At 42.8% G+C, this 27,736-nt stretch overlaps 1 protein-coding gene across 1 annotated transcript in view; it reads left to right on the top strand.

The window, feature by feature from the left end:
* LOC114548629 (myelin-oligodendrocyte glycoprotein-like) overlaps nucleotides 1-23,446 on the top strand; it is a 34,925-nt gene extending 11,479 nt beyond the window's left edge. Inside the window, exons 3-4 of the mRNA XM_028568631.1 lie at nucleotides 22,591-22,692; nucleotides 23,200-23,446. Coding sequence (XP_028424432.1) covers nucleotides 22,591-22,692; nucleotides 23,200-23,348 — 251 coding nt within the window. The 3' untranslated portion in view covers nucleotides 23,349-23,446. The remainder of the gene's footprint in view (nucleotides 1-22,590; nucleotides 22,693-23,199) is intronic.
* Nucleotides 23,447-27,736: the final 4,290 nt, after the last annotated feature.

Here is a 27,736-nt window from a genome sequence, read left to right as displayed (position 1 = left end):
GCGGCCTGTCCTGTAATCCGCTGGACCAGGCTGCAGTCTTATACATGCTGCTGTGGGGCTATCGTGGTGCCACGACGTATTAAAGGGCCAGTATTCCCCCGGCGCGTTCTTCCCTCATTGAAGCTGTTCTGGGTCCGGTAAAACGGTTTCCTGGACACTAACAAAAATGGTCTGAACACATGTATAAAAGCAGCCTGGATATATTGTAAGCTATTAACTGTTGTATATATTGCATGTGGGTTTCTTTTTGTTTTTTTTTCTTATTTTGGTTGATTTGTTTTCTTATTATGCATGTTTGATTGTTGATTTGAATTGTGTCTCTTGTTTATTTTCTTATTTCATCACTTACATTTTTAACAGATTGCTATTTTAAAATGTTTAATTAAATACAAATTGTATATTTTTATAATTACCTTATTGTCTCTGACCCCTGATTCGGATGAACACATTTGTGTGCTTTAAAGGTCTTGGGCCTATCCCAAGTGACGTTGGCGGATATTTTTAGTTTTTGAGTGTCATAGGCCACTCGCTTTGCCACACCTATACATATGTATACTAGTGCCGGTGTCGTGCCAAGGTACTTATCCCCGCCAGGATTTGTATCCCCTGGCCGCGGAAGCGCGCGTGCAGTCGGAGCGGAGCTTCGGTCCCCCTACAGGTTGTCTAGTACAGCTGAAGCAAAACGTTACATAGCAGAAGACTGACAGCGCTTTCCAAAGTAACAAGGGTCTTGTTTATCTACATAAATAGGTGTATTTGTCTGTTACATTAAGGTGACGTGTGAATTGTTTAAGGCGCCGTTTATTATTGTGGATTATTCACAAGTGTTTTTCAAAGTTCCATATTGACATGCTCCGTAGCTATGCCTAGTATCTACGTTAGTCAACAATGGCCCAATCCCAAAGTCCGGACTCACAGACTCACGGACTTACAGACTCACGGACTTTAGTGCGCGTTCTCGCGAAATTCGTAAGGGCTTAGGGTTGTCCCAATGTCGAATTTCAAAGGGCGTGAGGGTTTGAGTACACACTTACCGAACCCTTTCAATGGCCCAATCCCAAAGTGAGCCCTGAGGACTAAGGACTAAGGACTCACAGACTTAAGTGATCTCAGGTGCTAAGTGAGTGAGTGTGTGAGGCCACATGGGCTCAGATAGGTATAAATGGGATTGGGACAGCACTTCACACGAGATCACATGTTACCTTGGAGACGTTTAATAACAAAGATGTTGCTGACACTTGCCGGTTTGAGAATTTTCATTTCAAGTTTGTTGCTTTCCACACGGCCAAGGCCCAGGAGACGGCTGCCTGATTCCAAGCTCTTGTTTTACAAGTTGGACACCAGGTTGGTCTGTTCCGTGGCCGTGTGTCATGCTGTTGTTTACCTTCGTAATTTCCGGATTTCCCTATCGTCTCCGCGGTAAACGTCACAACGCTTTGAACTGTGGGTAATTCCCTTTGGTGAAGTCTGCATCGATGCAGACTCACGGAAAGGGCTCGGTAAGTGTGTACTCAAACCCTCACGCCCTTTGAAATTCCACATTGGGACAACCCTAAGCCCTTACGAATTTCGCGAGAACGCGCACCAAAGTCCGTGAGTCTGTGAGTCCGGACTTTGGGATTGGGCCAATGTGTATCCCCTCCCCTACCATGCAAAGGGTCTTTCCTGCCATCATGTGTGTTATTTTCTGACTTTATCAAGTCACAATAAATAACTTGAGATAATATGGACATGTCTGCTGTTTTCTAGCCAAAGTTACATAGGGGATACACAAAATATCAGGCCGTTTTTCACCTGATATTTTGTGTATCCCCTATGTAACTTTATGTAGATAAACAAGACCCTTGTTACTTTGGAAAGCGCTGTCAGTCTTCCGCTATGTAACGTTTTGCTTCAGCTGTACTAGACAACCTACTGTATAGGGGGACCGAAGCTGCGCTCCGACTGCACGCGCGCTCCCGCGGCCAGGGGGAAAAATAAAATCTTTTTCGGCGGATTGTTAATTTCGGCTTTTTCTTTTTTTCCCTCCGGAGCAGCTCTGTATGAAGGTAAATATGGTGCAAAACGTGAGAGCTTGTAGAATACAATGTGAGAACTTGCAGAACAAAAAATCTGAACTTGTATGTTAAAATTTGTGTAGATTGATATTTGCATGAACACAATGACAGCTGCAAACGCCAGAGTTTCAGCTCGACTGTTAAAAAGTGTTAAGATAATTAAAAGATATTTATTTAGAAGCAGGCTGGTTGGTTAGTTAGCTAACGCTAGCTTGTTATTCCACCAGGCTTGCAAATTTTAACATGCAAGTTCAGATTTTTTGTTTTGCAAGTTCTCACATTGTATTCTACAAGCTCTCACGTTTTGTAACATATTTACCTTCATACGGAGCAGCTCCGTCTGCGTACCGAGGAGGATCGCAGCCTGTAGCCGGGCTGGAGCGCTCAGAGCTGGGGAACCGCGCGGCTATCATCCGGTCCAGGTAGGAACTTCTCCCCACAGACCCGGTTCACACATCATTTTAATCCTAGATCTTTACATAACAACATCCCTGTGAATATTTAACACATTTTCATCTAAATCCTGTGCAGGTATGTAAGGGGGAAGTTTTACGCACGGCAAATAGGAAGAGTAACGTTATATCCACTTTATTTTCATTTTTGCCTGGATGAGCACTTTGTACCTTAAGTAAAAAAACACACATACACACAGATGGGGATTAACCTCTGAAGGCACACAGGCGTTTGCAACGACAGAGCAGCTGCTTTTAAAACACTTGTTAAAATAACATGGAGGTAATAACATTACCTCCATGTCCGTCAGTAATAAAATACAGCTTCCTGGGGGTCACTCTGGGTTTCCTAACATTTCACATTTAACCCCCCTTTTCCCTTCACATTTACCCACCCTGCAACGAGCATTTTGTATGTTTGTTAACACGAGCTTAATAAGGCCAGTAAAGGCGGTGGAGTTTCAGTACAAACCGATGAAGGTGGACAAGGAGGAGGAGGGCAGGTGACGATGAGTAGTTAAAGAGCCAGTTATCATTATGGAGTTTCCATGTTTTTTAGGGGTTTGCTCACACTAATACATGTAAAAAAGTGTCTGCTTAGAAAAATTCTGGCTCTTGAAAAAATGTAGTTGATGACCCTGCTAGATGATTAGCATGTATAATGTTTACCGTCATTTTGGAGCTCTCAAATTTCAAGAATGACATTTTTCAGCAATAGGATGACAGGCACTTCAGTATAACTAAAGGAAAAGCAGAGCTCCTCTAAAGGCCCTCAGTCTCTAGCTGGTGTTTGGAAAGTTTCATGAGGCTGTGACCCTAGATTATGGGTTGAGCTCTGGTAGATGTTGGATCAATGTCACTGGTAAGTTGATTCAGGAGAACTGGAGTTTTTCTGTAAATATTTTGCACTAATTTGTCTACAGCTCATTCTGTACCGGGGTCCATATTCAAATACACCAGACACAGACTTTCCCTCGCCACGTTAGCACATTGTTTAACTTAACAATGTGCTAACGTGGATGCTAAAGCTTTGTGGGTAACATTATGAAGTTACAACATCGTTCAACACGCTAATAGTTATTTTTAGTATGACTGTTTCGACCACAGCTAACAGGACTGAGCTAACCCACGAATAACTTCACTAGTAACGTTAGCTGTATAGATAGACGATTAATCTAATGCTAATTTAGCCAAAGTAGCACACCCCGGTCTGTCTGCCTCACTCCCCCGGCGCAGAGAGACTCAGTCGGGATGACAGCTGACAACAGCCCCGGTGCATATAGCTAGCTAGTTACCGTTAGCCCCCAGTCAGCTATCAGCCACCTACTTCCATGACAGCAACCCCCGGCCAGAACTTATCTCCAGTGCCTGGTGCTTACGACGCTAACGGCAGTTTAATTAAATGTCGGGACACAGACTATATCAGACCCAGCACCGAGTCACAACAGCGGCCGTCCATAGCGGTAGCTACATCTCCGTAGCGCTACCGGTGTATGTGCCGAAAATCTCCTCCCTGCCGAATTTCTCCCCCCTTCGCTGTCTTTACGCCGTTAGCCAAATTAACCCGACAAAAGGTGGAGTTACGAAAAGTTAAGATTACTGAAAAGTGAAGGGGAGATAATTCGGGGCAGCTGGGAGATGTTCTGCTGCTGCACAACAGGCATCGATCGTCCTGACTCGCCATCGCGGAGATCCCCCACAATCCCCACCCACACCCGTCTCTCAGCCTCGTTTAGTAGCTAGCTAGCGTTACAACAAACCCCGTCCGCCCCGGTGTTGAAACCATCCAAAAGGTGACATTGATATGTGAAATATTTTGTGTTTTAGCTGCTGGCTACTGTTAGCTTGCTGGCTCACTAGCTAACTGGTCAGCTACAAATAAAAATCTAATCAAGAAAAACGTAATTATGTTGGGGAAACTGCAGCTATTTTATTACAATAACATGAATAAACTTGAACGGGTAAACTCGTCTGTGAACTGATGCATTCTAACCGGCAGCGAAGGTGCTTAACACTAAAAACTCCCATAATTCCACGCAACTTCCCAACGTCATCAAAAGTCCAGTTTTTCCGTCCATTGTTTTGGTTGAGAGACCCCTAGCGGCAGAAAGTTACATATTGTACGTTTAACTGATAAATAACAAATCAATTCTTCTAGAATTTAAACATCAGGCATGAAAACGAGGTCAGGGGTGAAAAAGGTGAGAAGGATATTACCCCTCTAGGGGGGTCCGGGGGCATGCTCCCCCGAAAGAAAATTTTAAATATTCCATATTTTAAAGCATCAATCTGATGCATTTTGAGATGCATTTTTTGCCAACCAACAGTGTAATATTTCAATATGCACTCATTACAGTTAATTTGACTGGCAAAACCGTTAGAGTCCTTCTGACATTACACAATAATAAAAGTCATAATTTTTAAAAACTAAAGTTTTGGATCAATTTTTACTTCTTCCAACCATATGTTAAATAAATAGTCAATGTGGATTTACATATTGCAATAATATCATAATCCTACAATGAATCATTGTGAAAACTAAACTTTACTACTTTGGCCAGGTCATCATCAAAAAAGCGAATTAGTACATTCATGATTTTTTTTTCCATGTTATTAGCTGCTTTATTTACATTATTACATTTATTAAAAACGTTGCATTGTTTATCTTTTCATATAGTTAGACGTCTAGACTCTGGGACGTAAATACCTGCCTTGCTAATTCCAAACAGACAGCTTTGTCAAGGCAGTCTTAATGACAAATCATGTTCCGCTATGAACGTGCACACACGTATTGTTGGTGTCACGGTCGGTCAGTAAAGGAACAGTCTCAACGGTCGTTGCCGGTAACGTACTCGTATGACAGAGTGCACGGACTGAAGATTTGTGACTAGCAAGCCCTGTCTTACCGCTGCTGCCGTACAGTGTCTTCCTTCAACATGCGCTGCAGAAGCACCCCCTCCCTCAGTTTGAGGCACCAAGTGCTGAACAGCTTCCCATCTCCACTCTTTTCTTCTTGTCCTCTATTCATGCCCAGCGCCATTTTGTTTTAACTACTTTCTCAACTAAAGCTGCCTGCATCTACATGCTCCAAGTTTGATAAACTTTGCCTACATTTTTTTTTTTTTTTTTTTAGCTGCGTTACCACGGAGACCACACCGGCACTGCACTCTCACATTTCGGCAAAGGCCCGCCCTACTTTGCATCTGATTGGCTAGAACTCGTTTCATTGGTTGGTGGAAGTTCGATGATTGGTTAAACCCAGCGCATCAAAACAAATCCCAGGTAGGCTTTTTAATTTATTTATTTTTCTAAAATAGTCAAACGCCAGAAATCAGGCACCAGGCCCCGAGTACTTAAACCCTGGCCGGTTTTCATGTGCTCGGCCATGACCGGTCAGTCTGACATATGCCGATTTCATGCCGGTCAACGCTACAATTAACTGACAACGTAAGTTATAGAGTTAAAGTTCTCAAGGACGCACGGACGCAACAGCACAGTCTCTTTTTCCTTTTTCTCAACTTTTCCGCCGTGTATCGCGTGTACCAGCTTATCATGTTCAACAAACTAAAATCACCTCACCCTTCATATAACACCTACCTGCAGCTCTGCAGTGCTGGCTCTCCCTGCATCACCCTCACCAGTGTCACCACTGTTAGTTTCCAGCTGAACTTCATCTGATCTCTAATATGAAAGCAGTGGAAATTAATAAGGTATAGAAAAATACTGATGGGAATGTCAGTATTAAGTAGTTGTAGTAAGAACAAGCCCAACCCACACAGACAGACTAACTCCTTTCTAGATGTGTAACTTTACTTGTTTTCAAGTTACATGGGTTAAGTTAATAGAAAAATCATGTTCTTTTACAATCATCTTAAATACTGTTTTTAGTGTCAAATCGCTTTCGTCCATTACGTTACTGGAAAGTCCGCCATCTTTTCGCCAGCCAACGTTGGCTAGTCACGTTAATAGTAATAATGTTTACCTAGCAAGAGTGTAGTAGCTAGTTAGCTAGATGTTGAATCACAACATCAATAAGTCTAACGGTAGACCGAAAATATAATTATCATCCTGGATAAAATTATTACTAACTCACATTTCCTTTCTTTCTTTTCTTCCCCATGAAAAAGAAATCACTTAAACTGAGCTGCTGCTGTCTTTTCATCTTAACTTCTGACTACCTGTCGCCACTGCCAGCTGCAAACTCCGCTTCCCAAACAGTCTGCCGTTGAGGGGGCGGTGTCAGTACCCGATCCGTTCCACTGGTTCCATCCGTTCTGCGCATGTGCAAGATGTTCACGCATGCGCAGATGATAATACCGTTTTACGACCTGCCCGATCTGTTCCAGGCTAGCCTCCACCCAAGCTAACGTTAGTTTAGCTAACAGCTAATTAGGCTAACCGCTAGCCGACAAATAACGCATGCGCAGAATGGATCGTGCAGGCAGAACGGACAGCTAGATTCAGTCTAAAATAACGTTAGGTCAAACATAATGGGAAAAGCAGGCTACAGCAAAATTAAGACTTTACAGTAACAAAGACAAGTATTGAGTGATTGTATTTTAAATGAGCACAAGTAAAGCAGAACTGACGTAACCGCTGTTATATATGTTAACGTTTGTTTTCAAGTTTTATTTTGAAGGTCTTTTAAAAGTTTGCATGCTGTCTCAGCTAGCGGTTAGCCGAATTAGCTGTTAGCTAAACTAACGTTAGCTTAACTGTGGAGGCTAACGGCAGACCGCTATAATCACCTAGCGGTCCGCCCGAATTAGCTATTGGCTAAACTAATGTGAATGAGCTATTAGCTAAACTAACGTTAGCTTCCCGGTGGAGGCTAGTGTGGGAACAGATCGGGTAGTGTCGTAAATCATTGTACCACAGCGCATGTGCGAACATCTTGCGCATGCGCAGAACGGATTGTGCAGTTGGAACGGATCGGGTACTGACAGGCGGGCCGGTGGCAAGACGTTGTATTGCGCTTTCAAAATAAAAGCATGCGAGTTAAAGATTTCAAAATAAAATATGTTTCTCCTCCGCGGTATAATTTTTGGGTGGGACAAATGCGAGTGTCTCCAATATTGGAGGGGACACGTCCCCCCCCCGGTTTCTACGCCCTTGCTCACATATATATGACTCTAGAGTCGCTACGGAGATAATCGCCGTCACTCTCTCACTTCTCCCTCGCTCACTAGCTCCCCACACACACACACACACACACACATCACACATGCACACACCAGCGCAGAAGTATAAACATCAGGCCTCTACATTTTTCCTTTAGCTTGTATGGAAGCTTTAGAATCACTGCTCTCATATTCGCCGGCATATCCAGTTCTTTCATGTAGAGCATATCCTCCATTGCATTACAACATTCCCGCAAAAACAGTGCATATGCTTGAAGAGATTTGACGTCCTCCGGTTTTACTCCTGGCCAGCTTAGGACCTTCTCCATGTATGCTGCGGTGATCTTATGCTCATTGCCAAAGTGTTCTTGTAACAGCTGTTTGGCCATAGTATAGCCTCTGTCTGGAGCCATATACTGACAGCTACGCACTAGCTCTTTTGGATGTCCTCTTGTGTATTTATCCAGGTAATACAAGCAATCCCCTCTATTGCTGGCATTGCTCTCCACACAATGTGCGAATGCTCTTATAAAGGATTTATACTCCAGAGGATTCCCATCAAAAAATGGTATTTCTCTTGGTGGAAGTAAATGAGCAGTTTGTTCTTGTATAAGCAATGTTGATATTTCATTCTGCCTTTGCAGTAAGTCATACAGTGCTGACGTTTCATCCTTACTTTGCAGCTGTAGTTCAGATTTACTGACACTTGGATTAGGTAGTTGCACATGAGAGTCAAAAAGAGGTTCACTTAATGGTTTTCCATGAGTTTCCGTTTCATGATGAATATCCTGACTGCTGTTTTGTGTTGCACTCCAATATGCATGCTGTTGCATCAATGGTTGTTGTTCCATGAGTGGTGGTTGTTGCATGTCCAAAAGAGTAGGTTAATATTCATCCGCTTGTGGATTTAGTGTGGTGAATTTTTCCTTTAACCTTGCTCCTTTGTCATGAATTTGGAAAGTGATGGAATGGTCCTTTATCCTTCCTCCTTTTTCAAAATAAGATTCCATCCCATTTGACTGTGTTTGAGCGAGCTTTCATGGTGACTGAAAGATGATAACACTGCTAATTTAGCAGCGGAAGCGGCCATTCCGTATTGATCTCCAGCCTTTCCCTTTTTCTCTTTAGCTCCTGTGTTTACCTTTTTTCACTTGGCCTTGGTCCAAAGAAACTGTTCTTAGCTGTCGATGTTGCGTCCCCGCACCGGAGTTTCCAGTCTGCACCGCTCCGCGCAACTGCATCCAGCTGCCCACAATCGCCCAATTCGTGGTCCACTGCCCGGCACCGACCTCCGATGTCCGTCAGCACCGCGTCCAGCCTGGGTTGCCCTCCAGTGCGTGGTCCACTGCACGGCACCTCCAACGTCCGTCCGCACCGCGTCCAGCTGCCCACACTCTCCAATGCGTGGTCCACTGCTGGGTTCGGTTCCTCTTCTTTGCTGCACGAGTAGAAGCTGTCGTGGTTGTACGACCCACCTCAAGGCCCAGAAATCCCTCGATGGCGTTTCCCAATTGCGCAATCCCACGAAGGCATCCTCGATCAGCTGTTACCATATCCCGTGAATGGCGATCCTTGCGAGCTCTTTAAGCGAGCTTTTCACTTTAATGTAGTCTTTTATCAACTACTACTTTAGGCCAATACGGTGGTATCAGGGGAGAACTGGCTTGGACATGTGTTCTGCGTGCCAATGTTATTTTCATCAACGGCCTGCTTACCGTCGCACAAGCATACAGTCCATTTCATTTCACTTCTGGTTTAGTTCTACCCATTTTCCTTGTCAAACAATTTGAACAGACTGACATGACAAACACGGTAAAAAGCGGTCTGCTTTCCCCGTTTTCCACACACCTGTGTACCTGTGGTTGATTACCTTCATACCTTCCCAGTGCACTGAGACAAAAATGTGTTTGCCCACCTATATCAATATAGAGGAGATTTACCCTATTTCAACAAACGGTGTCGTATTCCTTTAATAAGAAAAGAAACATATACTCAGCTGTCCAGATGTGGAGTTTATCAGAGAAACAAGCCATCAGGACTAACAGGACCCTCTTTAAAGGAGTCATTAGAGCAGAAAGTCACAGTCCTAAAAACTCAACCAGACTCCTAGAGTCTCTCCTCTCTCTGTTCTTAGTGTCAGAAAACTATTTGTGATATCAAATGTTGTGTTATATCTTTATATTTCACATGATGTTCATGTTCTTCTCCGTTTGCCACGGAGCCCGGCCGGGCACAGCCCGAACAAGCTACGTGGCAACTCCCTCTCCATCCCATGGGCCCACCACCTGTGGGAGGAACCGCTGGGGTCGGGTGCGCTGCCACATGGGTGGCAGTGAAGGTCAGGGGCCTCGACGGACCAGACCCGGGCAGCAGACGCTGGCTCTGGGGACGTGGAACGTCACCTCTCTGTGGGGGAAGGAGCCGGAACTGGTGCGGGAGGTGGAGCGCTACCGGTTAGATCTGGTGGGGCTTACCTCTACGCACAGTCTCGGTTCTGGAACCATACTCCTGGATAGGGGTTGGACTCTTTTCTTCTCCGGAGCTGCCCAGGGTGTGAGGCGCTGGGCGGGTGTGGGGATACTCACAAGTCCCCGGCTGAGCGCCGCTACGTTGGAGTTTACCCCGGTGGACGTGAGGGTCGCCTCCCTACGCCTGCGGGTTGTGGGGGGGAAAACTCTGACTGTTGTTTGTGCATATGCACCAAACAGGAGTTCGGAGTATTCGGCCTTCTTGGAGACCTTGACTGGAGTCCTGCATGGGGCGCCAGTGGGGGACTCCATTGTTCTGTGGGGGACTTCAACGCACACGTGGGCAATGATGGAGGCCTCCCTGATCTAAACCAGAGTGGTTGTTGGACTTCTGTGCTAGTCATGGATTGTCTATAACGAACACCATGTTCGAACATAGGGATGCTCATAAGTGTACCTGGTACCAGAGCACCCAGGGTCAAGGTCAATGATCGATTTTATAATTGTTTCATCTGATCTGAGGCCGTATGTTTTGGACACTCGGGTGAAGAGAGGGGCAGAGCTGTCAACCGATCACCATCTGGTGGTGAGTTGGGTCAGGGGGTGGGGGAAGACTCTGGATGGACCTGGTAAGCCCAAACATGTAGTGCGGGTAAATTGGGAACGTCTGGAGGAGGCCCCTGTCCGACAGACTTTCAACTCACACCTCCGGCGGAGCTTTTCGGCATCCCTGTGGAGGCTGGGGGCATTGAACCCGAGTGGACAATGTTCAAAGTTTCCATTGCTGAAGCTGCGGCGAAGAGCTGTGGTCTTAGGGTCTTAGGTGCCTCAAGGGGCGGTAACCCACGAACACCGTGGTGGACACCGGTGGTCAGGGAAGCCGTCCGACTGAAGAAGGAGTCTTTCCGGGATATGTTATCCCGGAGGACTCGGAGGCAGTTGCAGGGTACCGAGGGGTCCCGAAGGGCTGCAGCCTCTGCCGTGAAAGAGGCAAAGCAGTGGGTGTGGGAGAAGTTTGGAGAAGACATGGAGAAGGACTTTCGGTCGGCACCAAAGTGCTTCTGGAAAACTGTTCGCCACCTCAGGAGGGGGAAGGGAACCATCCAAGCTGTGTACAGTAAGGATGGGACACTGTTGACCTCAACTGAGGAGGTAATAGGGCGGTGGAAGGAGCACTTTGAGGAACTCCTGAATCCGACTAATACGCCTCTATGTTAGAGGCAGAGCTGGAGGATGACGGGGGATTGTCGTCGATTTCCCAGGCGGAAGTCACTGATGTAGTCAAACAACTACACAGTGGCAAAGCCCCGGGGATTGATGAGATCCGTCCAGAAATGCTCAAGGCTCTGGGTGTGGAGGGGCTGTCCTGGTTGACACGCCTCTTCAACATTGCGTGGAAGTCTGGGACGGTGCCAAAGGAGTGGCAGACTGGGGTGGTGGTTCCCCTTTTTAAAAAGGGGGACCAGAGGGTGTGTGCCAATTATAGGGGTATCACACTTCTCAGCCTCCCTGGTAAAGTCTACTCCAAGGTGCTGGAATCGAGGGTTCGGCCGATAGTCGAACCTCGGGTTGAGGAGGAACAATGCGGATTCCGTCCTGGTTGTGGAACAACGGACCAGCTCTTCACTCTCGCAAGGATCCTGGAGGGAGCCTGGGAGTAGGCCTAACCGGTCTACATGTGTTTTGTGGATTTGGAGAAGGCGTATGACCGGGTCCCCCGGGAGATACTGTGGCAGGTGCTGCGGGAGTATGGGGTGAGGGGGTCTCTACTCAGGGCCATCCAATCTCTGTACGACCAAAGCGAGAGCTGTGTCCGGGTTCTCGGTAGTAAGTCGGACTCGTTTCAGGTGAGGGTTGGCCTCCGCCAGGGCTGCGCTTTGTCACCAATCCTGTTTGTAATATTTATGGACAGGATATCGAGGCGTAGTCGGGGTGGGGAGGGGTTGCAGTTTGGTGGGCTGGGGATCTCATCGCTGCTCTTTGCAGATGATGTGGTCCTGATGGCATCATCGGCCTGTGACCTTCAGCACTCACTGGATCGGTTCGCAACCGAGTGTGAAGCGGTTGGGATGAGGATCAGCACCTCTAAATCTGAGGCCATGGTTCTCAGCAGGAAACCGATGGAATGCCTTCTCCAGGTAGGGAATGAGTCCTTACCCCAACTGAAGGAGTTCAAGTACCTTGGGGTTTTGTTCGCGAGTGAGGGGACAATGGAGCGGGAGATTAGTCGGAGAATCGGCGCAGAGGGTGCGGTATTACATTCAATCTATCGCACCGTTGTGACGAAAAGAGAGCTGAGCCAGAAGGCAAAGCTCTCGATCTACCGGTCAGTTTTCGTTCCTACCCTCACCTATGGTCATGAAGGCTGGGTCATGACCGAAAGAACGAGATCCAGGTAAGCGGCTGAAATGGGTTTCCTCAGGAGGGTGGCTGGCGTCTCCCTTAGAGATAGGGTGAGAAGCTCAGTCATCCGTGAGGAGCTCGGAGTAGAGCCGCTGCTCCTTTGCGTCGAAAAGGAGCCAGTTGAGGTGGTTCGGGCATCTGGTAAGGATGCCCCTGGGCGCCTCCCTAGGGAGGTGTTCCAGGCACGTCCAGCTGGGAGGAGGCTCGGGAAGACCCAGGACTAGGTGGAGGGATTATATCTCCAACCTGGCCTGGGAACGCCTCAGGATCCCCAGTCGGAGCTGGTTAATGTTGCTCGGGAAAGGGAAGTTTGGGGTCCCCTGCTGGAGCTGCTCCCCCCGCGACCCGACACCGGATAAGCGGACGAAGATGGATGGATGATGTTCATGTTACTACAGGTTTGAGTTTAAATTTACGTGTTACATAATGTTTTGTCTTCTTCTAGTTGTGTAATTACTACATCAATATATCATGTCATATGTTACTTGTAATGATCTTTCTATTGTTACCTGTCTAGGGACTACTGATGTCAATTAGCATTGATGCTAACTCGAGCATATTAACATCTAACGAGCTCTGTCCATGTTCCGTTACTATGAATTTAAATAAAGTTATTACAGCAGAAATGACTATCAGTGTAAATAATGCTTTCAGTGAGTGAAGGGTTTTGCAGCTTTTAAATCCAGGAAATAAACTTGGTGACCTTTGTTACAATAATAAAATGACCACAGTTTATGTTTTTCATTCAGGTAGTGTTTCAGTTCCTGGGGGTTTGACACTAAATGCAAAGACAGACTTTTTTTACCTTCAATGTAAAATATTTGTAATCCAGAAGAGTTGGAGAAAAATAATGTTGCTGCTGAAATATCTGAGATATGATTTGGTGTTTTGCTACAACAGAAAAAGGAAATAAAGTGAATCAAATCTGGTAAATGAAAGAAGGCACACAGAACAATATGGAAGTCGGTTTTGGCTGAATATATTTTTCCCGGGAACTTCAGTGCTTTTTTTGTGACATCATTCTGTAACTGTTTGTACCAGAGTCCATTTAAAATATCACAGTTTTTACTAAATAACTCACTATAAGTACTCCGATCCTTTACTGCAGTTAAAGTACTAATACCACACTGTGAAAATACTCCACTACAAGTAAAAGTCCTGCATTAAAAACATAACTGAAGTAAAATGATGTAATATAGGTCATCTATGTTTGTCCTGTGAGAACCACGTATCTCTAAAAAGTTTTAAACCTGTCATGGTGTCAGAACAACAGCCCTGTTTTCAGCTTAGTGATGATTTACTAGCTGACCCGAGAGGCTTTTTAAACACTTTATTTAGCTTTAAGAAGAAGGATATACAAATAGAATAGTTAAAAGAGGTAAAGTACATACACAAATACATTGAAAAATATCACATATACATCCATAAAGATAGAGGGTGTCTGGTAACAAATGCATTCGGTTAAGGGAGAAGCAGCTTGATCATGTAGGCATTTAGAAATAAAATTTAAGGAGGAATAAGTTCTACAGTTGAACATTAAGTTTGGCTTTGTACATCCAAGTATGAATCAGATAAATATAATATGTTTTAACAAAGTGCAACATCAACAAAAGCCAAAAGAAAGTGCAGCAAATAAAATCCTACGTCATCATCCAGCAGTTCTGTAACGGCCTGATTCAGCCCCAGATATTAAAGAGATATCAAAAATAAAAAATACAGTGTAATAAAGGAGCTGAAGCCTTCACATAGTTTGTTGTCCAGCAGAGAGATCTTCACAGCAGTCTGAACCAGCTTCACATCAAGACATATATATATACCAGCTGGAGATTTCAAGTCACTGGATAGTTTTAAATGATAGAAAGCAGCTTTCATTATGTCCCTGATATCAATTTAAGAGTATACATACATATGCTAAGCTATAAAAATAGAGAAGTAAAACGTACAATAGGCAAGTAGGAGAAAATGAAAAGACTCCATTAAAAGTACCTTACAGTTGTATTGAAGTACAGCATAGTTACAGTACATGCAGGAATACCCCGAGTACTAAAAGGAGTCATCTCTGTCTGGTAACTAAATGACAACTAAAAAAAATATGGGTCTCAAGGCGGGCTTTGGTCTGTCGTCTCCCCAAGGGGACGTGATGCAATGCATTGTGGGGGAAAGGAGAATCACAGCAAACCTCTGTAAAGTAGTACCTACTTTTTCATATTATATTCTGTTTTGTGATACCCAACAACATCAAATACAACAGAAAACAGTTTACATTTATTTACCAACAAGCAAGTTGTGCAAATTTGTTGTAAAATGAACCCTGCAGCTCGTCCTTTAAATCAATATTTGTGTAAAATGTGTAAAATGTTTGATTTCTTTAGTGAGCAGCCGTGTAATAAACCATCCTGTATGTTGTTAATATGATTTTGTTCGGGGCTTATTGTTGACCAGCTCAGAAGATTTATGTAAAGATCCTTTTCTAATACTGCATCAGGACCAAAAGGACTCCTTGTTATGATCCTGGTTGTGTCTGAGTTGTGTAAAACCTTCATCTGCATCTATTCTAATACTGCATCTGTCATTGTTGGGTCTCGGGGGAATTACTGGTATTGTTGGGCCTTTGTAAATTATAGAGTGTGGTCTAGACCTACTCTATCTGTAAAGTGTCCTGAGATAACTCTTGTTATGATTTGATACTATAAATAAAATTGAATTCAAGCTCTCAGACGAGGTTTCCTACAGTAAGACGTTTCCATTTCCTGCAGCTCTCTCCAGGTCTTCATCTCCTTTTGCTGCTTCCATGTTCAGGTTTTTCATCTCACATCCATTCCCTGCTGTCTCTGGTTCTTGCTCCTTCCTTCCTCTGAGCCTCTCGATGCAACTCTCTGAGAAAAAGAAAAGCAGTTTGCAGAACTTGTTAAAGGACGGAGGAAACAGAGAGACACAGGGATCGTCCTGAACAAAGAGGCTCAAAGGTAGTAAGGCAGAAATGAGCAAACAAATGAGAAAAAGTTGTGATGCTAACTTTAAGATGAGGGTAAAGTACGGAGAATGAAAGCCCAAAAAGACCTCATGAAGTGTTTTTTAAAAAGTGAGTTTTGAAAAAAGGGGGTGGGGGGGTCATCGTATTTTCGGGGTTGTCTTATATTCGGGTCACTGTGGTATATGGCTCACATCGGAGCATTAATGTGGATTAAAGCACACAAAGTGTACCAGGATCAGTCTGTCTGGTTCTGGTTTGACTTCAACAACTTCAAACACAGACATGAGACATCAAGCACTGATATCACATCAGTTCACAGTGGAAACACAGACATGTGGAAAGATACAACTAACACCACAAATGATCAGGAGAAAGAGCTGTGGAGCAAAAGTTAGTTATTTTTTAACTTACTGATCTCTCCTCTCATCAGAACCAGAACCAGGACCAGGAGAGTCCCGAGGAGGAGCAGAGGGGAAGGATAACAGCACGGGCAGTCTTCCTGTTCTCACCATCTGGAAGAATATCAGAGAAGATGTTGAGTTTAGAAGAAGGGCAGCTTTAAGAAGATCCACACCTAACCCTAACCCTAACCAGAACTCACACACTAACCAGCCTGAGTCAGGACCCTTCAGGTCTCTGGAGGACTATTAGAAGACATTTACCCCCGATGCTCTGACTCGGTCTCTTCTCCCACTGGAGGTCCAGATGTGCTGAAATCATTTCTCTTTGTCCCGTTAAGCTTTTCTTTCTGTTTCAAATGTCACAAACAAAGTTCTTCATTATCTCCAGTTGCATTATACACAACTTAAATATAAAAACATAATAATTGACCTGTCCTGCTTACCAACAGTGAGGTAAAATTCACAGCGGGCTTTCAGGTCTGGGACGTAGACTTGGTACGGTCCAGAGTCAGACAGATTTACTGAGGAGATGTGCAGCGTCACGGTTCCTCCGATCAGGTCTTCATGGATCAGAGTTGTTCTGCCTCTGTAGTGATGACTCTGTGGAGGGAAATGGTCCTGTCCATGTCGGTAGACGTGGACCAGATCGTCACGGAGGTCAAGTCTCTTCAGATCCAACGTGTAAGGAGTCAAGTTGAGCGGAGGACTCAGAGAACCCCCCAGAGTAACAGCATCACCTTCTACTGCCTCGACCAGAGTCGGACACACCACACGATGCTCTCCTGGAGAAACACACATTATATAGACACAGACATTATTTAGACTGTCTGAAATCCTCTTTTTAAACTCTTTTCATTGTTTTAAATGTAGTGGTTCTTTAAGTTCATTTTCCCACTTCTCCTCTTCAGGAGGATAGAGCTGAGTAAATGTATAAGAGCTTGTCAGAAAGGGGGCTGGGCTCTTAAGTTTTAAGGACAGGCAAGAGTGACATCTTGTTGAGGAAGTAACCACCTTAAATGTGCATATGACAATTATTCACCTCAATGATAAATTAATTCATTTTAATGAGTTAATATAGCCCTGGACTAGATGTGTTTTGAGCAAGATTTCTGCTCATGTTCAAAACTTTGTGTACATTAAAAATATATCTGTGTTCTGAGATTTGGAGGAGTCGTGATATTTTGAGGAAAATAAAGTAGCCTACTTAAAAAAAACAACAACTATAAAACAATCTTCCTGCACCATAGTCTGCTGCTGTGCAGTACGTGATTGCTCTGCTGAGACGGTAGATCTCAGACCTTCTGACAGACTCAGAGCCCCCTTTGAGTCTCTGGTCTCTGAATGATCGAAGGTTTAGGGAAGTTTCTGTACGCGGAAACACTGTACGCTCTTTGCTTTTTTCTCATTGGTTGTTGCGTTAAATCTTACCCAGATACCATAGTGCTTATTCACCTCAATGATAAATGCATTAATTTTAATGAATTAATAAAGCCCTGGACTGTAAGATTTCTGCTCATGTTCAAAACTTTGTGCATATTCAAATATATGTGTTCTCTGAGATTTGGAGGAGTCGTGATATTTTGAGAAAAATAAAGTACCTAAAAAAACAACATATATAAAATATAAAATAATCTACCTGCACCATAGTCTGCTGCTGTGCATTACGTGATTGCTCTGCTGATACGGTAGATCTCAGACCTTCTGACAGACTCAGAGCCACGTGTAGGTCTCTGGTCTCTGAATGAGACAACGTTTATGGAAGTTTCTGTACGCTGAAATATACAAGTTTGTTTCGCCATGCAAAGCCTCTGTGAAAGTCTTTCTGGGCCAGAGGGGTGCAGCTCCTCTGTTGGCCGCTATGCCCATGGTCGCTTTAAATCATGGCGCTGTTCCCCTTTTATATAGCCTACTGTCTATGGCTGTTCCTCGGGGCTTTCTAACGGAATAGGCTAGACGTTTGTGACCATGTTTGTATCATAGGAAACCGCAGAACACAGAGGCTGCCATATGCAAATTAGGCTATGGCGTTAATCATGCTGCTGAGCAGCCGCGCAGAGCAGCATGTTGAGTTAGATGCCAACTTTTGTTGAATTTAGGAGAAATCTACAGACGCAAATAGATAAAGTGTAGTAAAATAAAGACTTAAATGTGTATTTTGGACTTTTTTTCACCACAAGTCCGAAAGAAGACATGTTATGGAAGAAAAATAGCCCACAATCTTAAAATTGACCAGTGCATAGAAAACGATGTTTTTGCCTGCCGTGTCTCCACTTCTCATTGATCTGTAGGCCTATGTTTATAATTCATCTGAATGTTCTTTTAATCACGTTTTACAGACAAGAATGAATCATTTAATTAAGCAAACTCCTAATTTGCTCATAAAACACATGCCCGACGTCAAATCGCCACAGATTGTCTTCACACTGCTCAGTTGTGTTATTGTTCAGTATAGGCCTAATGAGCTCATATTTATATTTTACATTTTCAGAAACATAATGAAATAATAATATAATGAAATGGAAACCTAAATTCCACATGTTGCCAGTAATCACAGATAGGCTCATTGTCAAAGGAGCAGACTCATATGAATTAAACTCACCCAGGATAGTTTCAGGAAACAGGAGAAAAGTTATTAAAAGCATCTTCATCATCACGTCCAGGAGAGAAGTAAACGTCTTCATCACTTCAGGTGAGAAATGGATTCAACTGTGGAGATTCCTCAGCTCACCTAAATATGTTTTGAAGCTATACTCTATGGCCCCTCCCAATTCCTCACAACGAAAATAGACCTATAGCGTGAAGAGAAAATAGCCTACATAATTTAGTGACTAAATATACTAATGAAACCACGTGTTTCGAGTTTGAATCAACCTTTATGTTTTGTGTGGATTATTTCCGGTGATAAAAGCAGAACATTAATTTGAGGTGTGTGAGATGTTCAATGCCGGCGAATGTTTCGCAGGGGAAGGATACAGCAGTGGAGTGGGGGAGTGCTGCGTCTGTTATATTGCAGCCGGCGGTGTGATTCTACGCTGCTGAGGACAGACTGTCTATGGGAAAGTCAAGTCGCGGAGTGTTTTAGTAGCGCTACCGTTACTGTACGTACACACCGCCGCCGACTTGAGCTGCAAAGAAGCTCTGGCCGCCCTGTCGAGGACGCTTGTCAAAAAGTCCGAGGAAGCTGTTTGACGCTTTGGCCGCTCTGACATGGCAGCGTTCTTCCATCATGTTCAACACACGATTGACGACAAAGCACAAGCAGCCACTGCACGGCCAATACACTGACACTAGAAACCTTTTATAAATTACATATATAAGGACAGAATTTGTATTGTTTTAGCAGTTAGCTCGCTCGTTAGCCGCTGAACCGCAGCAGAATGCAGGCAGAGCGAGCAGCCGCCAGCTGTTGACCCGTGCAGGACTTCACCGTGAGCGGACTGTTTAGAGACCATGTGACGGCACGTTAACTGGTCCCTATACGCAAACAACGTTACATCATAAATGATAGGGGAACCCAGCAACGGCGATTATGAGATTTCCCTCCATTTTCATGTAACTAATGTCTTGGTAGGAACAAAAGTTTACATCGTATGTTTCTCCAGAATCAGCCAGCGAGAAGGACGTCTATATTCCGATTGGTTGCTGCCGTTTGCTTGCCGCTGAACCGCGTCATAGCTCATTACCATAAAGTTGACCAAAGTTCAACTTTCTGATTGACGCTCAAAACGCTCAAAACGCCCAAAACGCGACGCCGACAGATTTGACGCTCCTTGCAGCTGAGGGAAGCCAGCTTCCATTGAAAATTAATGACTTCCGGTATCTTTAGACGCTCAAGTCGGCGGCGGTGTGTACGTACAGTTATTGCATGTCTGTGATCGGGAAGCCGCAGCCCAAGCAGCAAGCACAAGTGGAAGCCGCTGCTGCATATTTGCATATTGCCTTCCTTGGGGTCTAAATCGTCTAAATCATCATGATTTAGACGCCAACTGTTGAATTTAGGAGAAATCTACAGACGCAAATAGACAAAGTCTAGTCAAATAAAGACCTAAATGTGTATTTTGGACTTTTTTTTACACCACAAGTCCGAAAGAAGACATGTTATGGAAGAAAAATAGTCAAAAATCTTAAAATTGACCAGTGCATAGAAAACGATGTTTTTGCTGCCGTGTCTCCCCTTAATCCACTTGTCATTGATCTGTATGTTAATAATTCATCTGAATGTTCTTTTAATCACGTTTTACAGACAAGAATGAATATTTTAATAAAGATAAACACCATTAATTCATGTAATTTAAGTAAACTCCCAATTTTCTAATCAAACACATGGCCAGGTTTATTTTGTGAGTGTCCAGATGAAGACTTGTCAGGAGGAAGAGTAAGAAAGAGGTCTTCTATCTCTTCTGACTGTCTACAGTTGTAGGTTATCTTATTAATCAGAAACAAAGCTCTTGTATTAATATAGTTCAGGTCAGTTTAAATCGTCACAGATTGTCTTCACACTGCTTAGTTGTGTTATTGTTCAGTAATGAGCTCATATTTATATTTACATTTTCAGAAACATAATTAAATGCGTTTTTTTGGAAACCTAAATTCCACATGTTGCCAATAATCACAGATAGGCTGATTGACAAAGGAGCAGACTCATATATGAATTAAACTCACCCAGGATAGTTTCAGGGAACAGGAGAAAAGTTATTAAAAGTATCTTCATCATCACGTCCAGGAGAGAAGTAAACGTCTTCATCACTTCTGGAGAGAAATGGATCCAACTGTGGAGAGTCCTCAGCTCACTCCAGTCGGTTAGCGCGTCGTTCAGTCATGACAGACTCACTCCACGCCACGCCTCTTTAAGAATAAAAAACACATTGTAAAAACCACGCTGTGGTGGTAAATGAAATGACGCTGGTGAATGGTTGAAGAAGTATTGAGATCCTTGAGGGGAGAGTGGGGCGGTTGCAACACTTTTTACATTTCCTTCAGTTTCTCAGCAACCGTTTGTATTAGAAAGACAAAAAGAATTATATATTAAACCCATATATGTCACCTACTTGCCCATACTGCTGAAACATGTGTACATATGATAATATGAAAGTAATTTGTACTTAAATGGACCTTGATAAATGTCCCCATATGGGACAGTTGCAACATTCATTTAGATGTAATAAAACTCATACTTCGGCATAATTATTCAAATATTTTTTCAGTTTATTTGAGACTAGAGTTATCAAACCACTGAATATCATTTTATATCAATTTTATCTAATTGTCATTATTGTCATGAGGGACAGTTGCAACACCATTTGGGGACAGTGGCAATTTTACCATTTTACAACAACAGACTTCCCTCGCCAACATTTAGCCTAACTTTGGAGCGTTGTTCAGCGCCCTTCAGGGCTCTCAAGTGTCACACATTGAGCGTGACAGTCTTTTGTCACGCACTCCCGCCACACATTGTAGCCTATTTCTCACGCGGAAAAACTATTGATAATATATTTAATATGCCGCAGCGCCCATAATTGTTCTGGCGCACCGCTCTCACTATGGAACCAGCAGGAATCAAGCGTGTCTCCCCTGGAGTTCTTAGTCGAGCCTGCCACTTATCAACCAATCAAAAGAAAAAGAAAGGGGATAAATAGCCAATCAGAAAATAGCACTATGGTATCTGGGTAAGATTTAACGCAACAACCAATGAGAAAAAAGCAAAGAGCCGCGTACAGTGTTTCCGCGTACAGAAACTTCCCTAAACCTTCGATCATTCAGAGATCAGAGACTCAAACGTGGCTCTGAGTCTGTCAGAAGGTCTGAGATCTACCGTCTCAGCAGAGCAATCACGTAATGCACAGCAGCAGACTATGGTGCAGGAAGATTGTTTTATAGTTGTTGTTTTTTTTAAGTAGGCTACTTTATTTTCCTCAAAATATCACGACTCCTCCAAATCTCAGAACACAGATATATTTTTAATGTACACAAAGTTTTGAACATGAGCAGAAATCTTGCTCAAAACACATCTAGTCCAGGGCTATATTAACTCATTAAAATTAATTAATTTATCATTGAGGTGAATAATTGTCATATGCACATTTAAGGTGGTTACTTCCTCAACAAGATGTCACTCTTGCCTGTCCTTAAAACTTAAGAGCCCAGCCCCCTTTCTGACAAGCTCTTATACATTTACTCAGCTCTATCCTCCTGAAGGGGAGAAGTGGGAAAGTGAACTTAAAGAACCACTACATTTAAAACAATGAAAAGAGTTTAAAAAGAGGATTTCAGACAGTCTAAATCATGTCTGTGTCTATATAATGTGTAAATCTGTCTGACTCTGGACCGTACCAAGTCTACGTCCCAGACCTGAAAGCCCGCTGTGAATTTTACCTCACTGTTGGTAAGCAGGACAGGTCAATTATTATGTTTTTATATTTAAGTTGTGTATAATGCAACTGGAGATAATGAAGAACTGTGTTTGTGTCATTTGAAACAGAAAGAAAAGCAAACAGGACAAAGAGAAATGATTTCAGCACATCTGGACCTCCAGTGGGAGAAGAGACCGAGTCAGTCCATAGGGGGGGTAAATGTCTTCTAATAGTCCTCCAGAGACCTGAAGGGTCCTGACTCAGGCTGGTTAGTGTGTGAGTTCTGGTTAGGGTTAGGGTTAGGTGTGGATCTTCTTAAAGCTGCCCTTCTTCTAAACTCAACATCTTCTCTGATATTCTTCCAGATGGTGAGAACAGGAAGACTGCCCGTGCTGTTATCCTTCCCTCTCTTCTCCTCCTCGGGACTCTCCTGGTTCTGGTTCTGGTTCTGATGAGAGGAGAGATCAGTAAGTTAAAATAACTAACTTTTGCTCCACAGCTCTTTCTCCTGATCATTTGTGGTGTTAGTTGTATCTTTCCTCATGTCTGTGTTTCCACTGTGAACTGATGTGATATCAGTGCTTGATGTCTCATGTCTGTGTTTGAAGTTGTTGAAGTCAAACCAGAACCAGACAGACTGATCCTGGTACACTTTGTGTGCTTTAATCCACATTAATGCTCCGATGTGAGCCATATACCACACTGACCCGAATATAAGACAACCCCGAAAATACAATGACCCCCTACCCCCTTTTTTCAAGACTCACTTTTGAAAGAATACTTCATGAGGTCTTTTTGGGCTTTCATTCTCCGTACTTTACCCTCATCTTAAAGTTAGCATCACAACTTTTTCAGATATATTCATAGGAAGAAAAACATTATATTCGGGCTAAAACAGGTAGGCTATTTGTTCTCTACTTCTCTGTTTCCTCCGTCCTTTAACAAGTTCTGCAAACTGCTTTTCTTTTTCTCAGAGAGTTGCATCGAGAGGCTCAGAGGAAGGAAGGAGCAAGAACCAGAGACAGCAGGGAATGGATGTGAGATGAAAAACCTGAACATGGAAGCAGCAAAAGGAGATGAAGACCTGGAGAGAGCTGCAGGAAATGGAAACGTCTTACTGTAGGAAACCTCGTCTGAGAGCTTGAATTCAATTTCATTTATAGTATCAAATCATAACAAGAGTTATCTCAGGACACTTTACAGATAGAGTAGGTCTAGACCACACTCTATAATTTACAAAGACCCAACAATTCCAGTAATTCCCCCCAGAGCAAGCATTTAGTGGGACAGTGAACCCTTCACCAGTTTTAGAGTTTAGAGACCAGAACAACATGAACCCTCCCCACATGGACTGATAAAGGTTTTACACAACTCAGACACAACCAGGATCATAACAAGGAGTCCTTTTGGTCCTGATGCAGTATTAGAAAAGGATCTTTACATAAATCTTCTGAGCTGGTCAACAATAAGCCGCCGAACAAAATCATATTAACAACATACAGGATGGTTTATTACACGGCTGCTCACTAAAGAAATCAAACATTTTACACATTTTACACAAATATTGATTTGAAGGACGAGCTGCAGGGTTCATTTTACAACAGATTTGCTCAACTTGCTTGTTGGTAAATAAATGTAAACTGTTTTCTGTTGTATTTGATGTTGTTGGGTATCACAAAACAGAATATAATATGAAAAAGTAGGTACTACTTTACAGCGGTTTGCTGTGATTCTCCTTTCCCCCACAATGCATTGCATCACGTCCCCTTGGGGAGACGACAGACCAAAGCCCGCCTTGAGACCCATATTTTTTTTAGTTGTCATTTAGTTACCAGACGGAGATGACTCCTTTTAGTACTCGGAGTATTCTTGCATGTACTGTAACTATGCTGTACTTCAATACAACTGTAAGGTACTTTTAATGGAGTATTTTCATTTTCTCCTACTTGCCTATTGTACCTTTTACTTCTCTATTTTTATAGCTATATATATATATATAGAACATGTTGGAAATGTCATTACAAGTGCCTAGCCATGTGAACTGATTCCTTCTGAGTCAACACAGTGAATATGACTGCAGTAGATGTGAAAGAAATGCATAAAAGTCGTGTTAATTCAGCCAGTGCACATACCTCTGTTTAGTTCTGGTGTTCTGGTGAAGTCCACACAAGTCGATTGTTGAACGCATACAATCCATTATTCCAAAAACATATCAGGGACATAATGAAAGCTGCTTTCTATCATTTAAAACTATCCAAAGTGACTTGAATCTCCAACTGGTATATATATATGTCTTCATGTGAAGCTGGTTCAGACTGCTGTGAAGATCTCTCTGCTGGACAACAAACTATGTGAAGGCTTCAGCTCCTTTATGACTTCATCTCTTTAATATCTGGGGCTGAATCAGGCCGTCAGGGGAAATGGTGACAATCAGTCAACACAACTGCTGGATGATGACACAGGATTTTATTTGCTGCACTTTCTTTTGGCTTTTGTTGATGAACATTTTACATAACGTATTTATCTGATTCGTACTAGGATGTACGAAGCCAAACTTAATGTTCAACTGTAGAACTTATTCCACCTTAAATCTTATTTCTAAATGCCTACATGATCAAGCTGCTTCTCTCTTAACCAACCAGACACCCTGTACCTTTATGGATGTATTTGTGATATTTTTGTATGTATTTGTGTATGTACTTTTAACTATTCTATTTGTATATCCTTCTTCTTAAAGCTAAATAAAGTGTTTAAAAAGCCTCTCGGATCAGCTAGTAAATCATCACTAAGATAAAAACTGTTTTGTGGCTAATTAACAGGAAGGAAAATGACTCTATAATCTGCATCTTTCATTTTTTAAGTACAAACTGAGAAACTCCATTTCTCCTGAATCAACTTACCCTGTCTGGTCTGCTCTTTCTCACGTTACTGAGGTTTAACATTAAAGCTGTAGTGTTTCGTAGTCTCTGTCTCCCCCAGGAGGAATTCTAAGTAATGACAACAACACTGTCAGTGCGTCCACATGGTACAAGCCTTCTTTGAGAACAAGCAAACTAAAATATCAAAAAAGAATATCTACTCATTATATTAGATGAACATAAATGGCTGTAGCAGCCATATTACTGTTAAATAAAAGCTGCAGTGCATATAATCACCATGATGACAAATAAATGGTGCAAAGTCACAAAATATATTTTACTCAAAATGTGTTTTTGTATTTTCTAGGATCAATTTGTTTTTAATCAACATTTCAGAGCAGAGTTACTAACTACACAAAACTACGTTTACCTCAGACTGTGAGACTAGTTTACTACAGTACAGAGCAGTACATTAACATGTAACCTCAGACTGGATGGAGGACTACTGACCGGGATCACGTGATGTTATTGCTGAAATGTCCTGATTGAAATGTTTGATGCTGAACACCTTGGTGGGTTTAATTGGACCTTTCACACTTTGACTTCAATAAAGGATTAGTGAACTTTCTTCACCTGTAAATCATAAAGTAAACACAGAATCAGAGCAGAAAGAGAAAACTACACACTGAGCAGCACGTTCCCTTTTTAAACAGGTTTATTTGAAATGATAAAGATAAGTACAAACATCCAGAAAAGTGCTACAGAGTCAGAAAATGTTTAAAAGATTTTTAGCTTTACATTAGGCTACAGTCAATAAAATAAATACGAGTAACGTTGGGAACCAAAGAAAAATTAAACATCACGACAAAAACCCAGCTGAAACATGAAATAGAAGCTGGCTGTTGATGAGCAGATGGTCCCATTCAAGGGAAGAAGAAGTAGACTGAAGCAGAACCTGCCATCAAACATTTCGAGAATAAAGTTTAAATTCAACTCCTTTATCAAAAAAAAAAAAAAAAAAAAAAAACAAAAAAAAAATAAAATAAATCACATTAGAGCGACTGTCCACCAGGCCAGCTGCCATGTAGCCAACATCACAGATAGGCTACAGGTTACATCCTCGCCTGACCTCCACTCCTTCAGGATCAAACTATTTGATCAGTTGTCTTATTGGGTCTTGTGATACAACATATGCGTAGGTGTAACCATGGATACCCTTATTGCATCTGTCCATTACAAGCTACTTCAGTTTGCAGCCTTGAATACGGCCACCTCTACCAATTTGTGTGGTTCGTCCTTCGGAACAGACCCAATTTTCCGCAACATCTCTTAAAAGTCCTAATCCTTATCACCATACTGTGTTTATGCGCTAAAAGAGGAATAATTTCCTTGTTATTAAAACTGATTCTGAAGTATAAATTCACAAGTTCATATAGGCTGTCACAAGGCATTTAGTAGAAGACTAGCAGCTTTGGTTTAGGTTTGGTCCAACGTTTCTTAAAATATCAAGTTTATTCTCGACATTTCGACTTTATTCTGGAAATGCAAAATAAATAAATAAATCTTCCTCCTTTGTTTTTTTCCCCTTGATGTGGCCCTAATGCTGTCGTAGATATGGGAGCACGTGGCATCGTTGTTCTCCGCCTGGCTCAGCTAAAGAACTACAAGCTCTACTCCGACAACTGGTTTACAAGAGTTCCTCTTACTGACCTAAAGAGAGCCGGACGTGGATCTTTAGAATAAAAACCATTGGGAAGGTTCTGGATCTGCTTGATTCACTGACTGCACTGTACCGGACCAAAACCAGATCAAAGAAGTGGTACCAGCAGCTGGTGTTCCTCTTCCTGGATATGATCACCGTGACCACCTGGCTTCTCTACCGGAGAGATCGTGAAAGCACAAACATGAGAAAGGAGGAACAAATGAAGCTGTATACCTTCAAGTCCTACATCGCTGGAGGCCTACGCAAGAGTCACCAAAAGCTACGTTCCAGAAATGTGACCTTCACCTCTGTTTTACCTCCATCATCAACTGCTTCCCGAGGTTTTTAACACAGAACAGGAAATCAGTGTGCTTTACCAAAAACAGACAGATTGAAACAATAACCCACGAGAAACAGGGACAGCGTACAATAAACATTAACCCCAAGGGGAGAGATGCATAGTACCAGGTTTTAGATCAAGAGCTAATTTTCATGCCATAGAGGGTTAAGCTGATGAAGTTTGGATGTGTTTTTATGGTCTCGGACCACCGAGTCTCTCAGACCGTGTCCTGCAGCGCTGCGTGGGTCTACAGGACATCGTCCTCTGGCCTCAGGTATGTCATCGTTTCACCTGCGTCTCTGCTGCTTACATCTTCTTCCCTGTGAGAAGATGAAACCACTTTGTGACCCACGACATCTCAACAGTTCAGGAAGGTTTGTGTGTGCTGCTAACAAGTAGAGAGCAGGGTTTCTGCAGCTTTCAACAAGTCACATTTAAGACTTTTTAAGACCTTCAATCAATGAAATATAACACCTATATCACGACATTAAAGAACAACGAAATGCAGAGTCACAAAAAGTATTTCAAAGTAAATAAATCTATACAAACTGGATAAAAAAGACACCGACAGTAATAATAATCTGTTCATATATAAGAAAGAACTACAACAC

This window comes from Perca flavescens, chromosome 2 (assembly GCF_004354835.1).
Source record: "Perca flavescens isolate YP-PL-M2 chromosome 2, PFLA_1.0, whole genome shotgun sequence".
Lineage (NCBI taxonomy): Eukaryota > Metazoa > Chordata > Actinopteri > Perciformes > Percidae > Perca > Perca flavescens.
Note: the sequence above shows the minus strand (reverse complement) of the source record. Positions and strands in the feature narration are given on the sequence as shown.